General features: G+C 31.6%; 1 protein-coding gene across 1 annotated transcript; it reads right to left on the bottom strand.

The window, feature by feature from the left end:
• Positions 1–2999: 2999 nt before the first annotated feature.
• LOC131599920 (transcription factor MUTE-like) lies at positions 3000–4081 on the bottom strand. Its single transcript, XM_058872157.1, has 3 exons — positions 3925–4081; positions 3334–3732; positions 3000–3252 (listed from the first exon to the last, which is right to left on the bottom strand). Exons 1-3 carry the CDS (start codon positions 4018–4020, stop codon positions 3160–3162), a joined length of 588 nt encoding a protein of 195 aa, XP_058728140.1. The 5' UTR covers positions 4021–4081; the 3' UTR covers positions 3000–3159.
• Positions 4082–4843: the final 762 nt, after the last annotated feature.

Raw genomic sequence — 4843 nt, 5'->3', positions numbered from 1 at the left:
GATGATGAGGAAGATTTAAAATTTGTTGATAAATTTGATGCTTTGTAGATTGAAACAAAAAATAGATTTAAACAAAAAAAATATGTCAACAAGTTTTTTTTTACCTCGGGTATTACTTCCAATCGAGGTAAAAAGTTGCGCAGTTTTGAAAATCTAGAAAATGTTAATGCTAGGGATCAAACTCATGACCGGTATAATTTTTTACTTGGTGGAACTTTATTCGAGGGGTAAAGTGACAAGTTTTCATGACACTCTTTGTTTTCTCGTCTATAAAACTGAGGTAAAATCCATTTTCTAACTGAGGTAAAAGAGGTTTTTTTGTAGCAGGGAATACTATGTCATTGTTGTATCCAGCAAGTGAACTTAAAGATCTTAAGGTGTGAAAATGTGAAAGCTCTCATGGTCCTGTGTTTAGCGTCTTAAAGTGACCAATTAGAATGTAAAAGGTCAAAAGTAAATCTTGAAGTATTGAGACAATCACACATAGAGAAAAGTTTTCAAAACCCTCTCTTACTTTCACAAACCTTCTTGAAAACATATTAAATCACTTGTAAGTAATTGATTAAGAAGTATTTCTAAACAATTGAGAAAGTTGTTACACAACCTAACCAATTAAAGAGTTAGTCCAATCAATTAGAGCAAGGAAAATCACCTCTTAATTTATTTGAATTTTTTTAATTGATTAAACCATGTAGTTGTTTTAGGATTTACTTTTTTCGATTAGGTTGTCTTAATTTGAAAGCTTTTAATCAACTACCATTTAGGGTTAATTGATTAAATCATTACAATAGAATTTGGATCATTTTCTTTTTTGAGCAAAAACCTTTCCTTTATAAAGGAGGTTTCTCTTCATTTTATTTTACATAGAAATTTTGATTAAAAATTCTTCGATCTGTCTTATACTCTATTTGTTTTCAAATTTTATTTGCTAGAGAATTATCGTAGTGCTAAAAGATCGAAAAGCTCTTGTGAGAGTTTTTTTGTAGTTGGTGTTATGCTTAATTTGTTGTTTCTAATAGTGTGATTCTCTTTTGGAATTATTTCGTAAAGGACTTAATAGGTTGCAAGTTAAACCTGATAAAAGCTTAGTTGTAGGTTCTTAAACTTAACTTATATAAAATCTTTGGATTGTTGGTTATTGACCTATGTAAAAGCTTTGTCTGAAGGTTCTAGAACTAATCTCTTGTAAAAGCTTTGTTTGTTGGTTCTTGAGTTTAACCACTGTAAAAGCTCTATCAGTTTACATTTAAGGTTCATGGGATAATTCTGTGAAAAACTCACGTGTTTAACTGGATTTTTCAAGAGGAAAACTCTTAGGGAGAGAAGTAGGAGAAGTGGTTATGTCGAACTTGTATAAATCCCTAATCCATTCTCTTTATCATGTATCTCTTTATTTTTTATGTTGTTTCCGCTTTGTATCTCTCGACATCTTCATCTTTTTCCTTTATTCATGCTGCAATATCTCTAGTTGCTAATTGAATTAAATAAAATTATTTTAAAAAACAAAATTTTTATATATTGATTTCAGTTTTTAATTAACACAATTCACAATATTTTGTGTTTGAAGTCACTTGGCTAATATTTGAGGCCAAAATAAAATTTACAGTTTAGAAAAATCTCCCATCATAAAAAATGCTACTTTTAACAAAAATAACACATAACTTAGAAGCCAACTTAAAGCAACATAAAGTAGTCTTCATAGTCCGCATATTATCATCTTTAGGCTCTATAATAAGGATACTATCGAGTGTCTACTACCAATGAAAAATAGAGATAGGTCAAAGTTCTCCTTAACGAACCCTTAAAAAACCCAAGGATTCATTCTTCCAAATGAACTCACTGAAGCCCACCAAAAAGATGGGTTGCACTGCTTGAGAACCCCTATGAATTTTAATCTCCTCCATTGGACACATATTAACTAGTACAATGAAGTTAATAGAAAATAGACGGGTTAGAATTCAAGACCGTCACTTATCGTTAAAATCAAACATGTTAATCATATAGTCTAGGAAACTTCAACTCACCGAATCATAAGCCTTTTTGAAGTCCACCTTAGAGATCAAATACTTCTCTTTGTTTTTTAGCCGTATCAATTATCTCATTCACCACAATGACACCGTCCTCCAACTTTTTCCCTATAGCAAAAATTGGCTAATTAGAAGAGATGAAATAATCCATGACCTATGGTACGGTGTATACAAGTGGTTCTAGGGCTAACTTTGTTTTCCGAGTTTAATTGGGAGAATAATAGAAAACTTTGAGTTATGCCGGAAAAGAAAGACTAGTGAGATTTTTCATATTTTAAAAAAAAAAATTATTTTATGTAAAATAAATGAATATTTATTATTAAGATGTTTTTAATTTTAAGAGTATTATAATAATATAGATTGAATTTGATGTGTTTATTCAAATCCAATACAATCATTGACTTCTTCCATTTGGTAGAGATTTTGTTTTATTAAAATCTAATTTTTTATTCATGTTTGAAGACTATCCATTTTTTAATTCTTCTTCCTTTTCCTCCCTTTTACCCAAAGATCTCCCTTCCAAATTCACAAACAAAACGTTAATTGCAAGTAGTGTGACCGATACCAATACATCTCCATTCTTGAAGTATGCAAGCCTCATAGATGGTTCCACATTGCATTACAAGAAATGTCAATAAGATACTCTTTCACGTACATTTCTCAGCATACATTTAGTATAACATTAATACTCATATACGAGGAATGTGCTAGGGGCTAGCATAATTTCATACAAGAATATTGCATGATATAGTAATAATGACTGTGTATCTCATGATCATGTGCCTTGTAGGGTAATGCAAAATATCATAGTACTATTTTGAGTAATAATAGGCTAGCTTCTTCTCCAAAATCATAGTACTATGCCATACACAATCTAAAATAATTTTATACCAACACAATCAACTTAATAAGATTATTCTATTGGAATCATCAAGTATGTATGTAGAACCATTTCATAAGCAAACTTAATGCAGGCACAATACATCGATAACCATGATATTAATTTTCCATTGTCATAAAGTTTATGACATACGCTATAACATAATTATAACCTAATTTGTTTATAGTAAGTTTTTTTTTTTTTTTGCATGTCTCTCACATTCTTTTATTTTATTATCACATGAACTATTGGTCACACTGCAATCAACTTCATAGCCTCTGAGCAAAAGCTTTGCTGTACTTCCATAGCTAGTTCCTCCAAACTCAGCTGACATCCCAGTTCTATCTGTATTAACAAAATCAACAAAACAAATTAGGGTTTCATAAGAAGTATATAAAAATGCATGGTGGTAGTTCAGTGATTTACCTTGACTACAAATTGGTATAGAACAGTCTCTTCCATGCTACTAATGTTAAGATGAAGAACTTCAAAAGAAAAACTTTCTAAAACAGCTACAATCCTCGAAACTTGACCTGGAATTCTTTGAGATATCACTCTCAAAATCACATTTGGACCTGAGATTTTCACTTCTACATCTGCAACGGAAGAATTGCAGCTTGCTCCTAGCTCCTTGAAAGAATTGTTAGTCTCAATTCCTCCAGATGAGATATCAAATTGATGGAAAGTTGGTTGCAGTGTTTTCGGACTTGGATTAGGGCTAGGGCTTAAACTCTTCCTTCTCTTCTGAGATTCCAAAGCTTGAAGAACCTGGTGCAATTCATTGATGAATTCTATAACTCCCCCTATTATCGATGCTTGATCCCCCTAAAATCAAACAACAAAAGAAAAATATCTTATAATCAAGAACCGATCGTAAACACATAACAAAAAATGATAAGAATATTAGTCTCAAATTTTGATATCTCTAATATTTAGCATGCAATTAAAGAGTGATTTCATGGTGTATTGTATATGTTGATGATTCAATAGTGATGGAGAGAATAAATATATATTTACCCTTTTAATATAGAAACAAGGGGTCAAGGACCTTAAAACTTTGAGATGTTCATTCATCTGTCTTCTTCTGTTCCTCTCAACAGCTATGTGAGACATGATCAATTGTTTCAACAAAACTAAGATTGATCGTTTTTTTGATGATCTTTCACCTTTTGGAAGCTACGAGTTATTTTATCTGCCACACAAATCAAAGTATGGTGTATTTATATGAGGCAAAAAGCAAAGAGTCCTCACAAAATAGTTAACTTGGTTTGGTAATAAATGCTATAGGTTGCTTTCCCGTGAAGTATTCTTTAACATATATGTATATGGACATATACATATATACACACACGATACTTCACTCTTTATTTCTTTCTCTTTAAATTCTTGCTTATAAACTTTACGCGTCTCACGCTTATGATCTTGCGGCAATTACATGCCCTCGTGAGTTAAAAGTGGGATGGTTATTTTCTCATCTTTCCCATGCATTTTTTTATCCCTCATTCATGCATGCCTTGCCGTGATCTTCATCGCCCTCAACTTTGTTACTAGTAGCAACTATATATACAATTATTCCCAACTTAATTTGGCGGGTATTCAAAGGCTTTATTGTATTCCATCCTGTATCAGTACACATATTGATATGAAGTGGACTTGTATCCATATCTAGAATCATTGAAGCACGGTTGATGGAGAGAGGGTCGGCCAAGGGACAAGCAACATAGGCTAAGGTTTTAGGCCCCAAAATTTTGGACTTAAAAAATCTTCCTATTTTTTTTACTTAGTTATAACATTTTTTTTTAATAGGCAATGGAATTAAAAATAAGGGAGTATAAGGGATACTCCCCCAATAAACAAACGGAAAACTCCTATTACTCAAAACAAATGAGCGGTAGGATATTTTAAGAATGAAAATTACAAAACTCCACTAACTTAT

This window comes from Vicia villosa, linkage group LG4 (assembly GCF_029867415.1).
Source record: "Vicia villosa cultivar HV-30 ecotype Madison, WI linkage group LG4, Vvil1.0, whole genome shotgun sequence".
Classification (NCBI taxonomy): Eukaryota; Viridiplantae; Streptophyta; class Magnoliopsida; order Fabales; family Fabaceae; genus Vicia; species Vicia villosa.
This window is presented reverse-complemented; position numbering and strand designations above follow the sequence as displayed.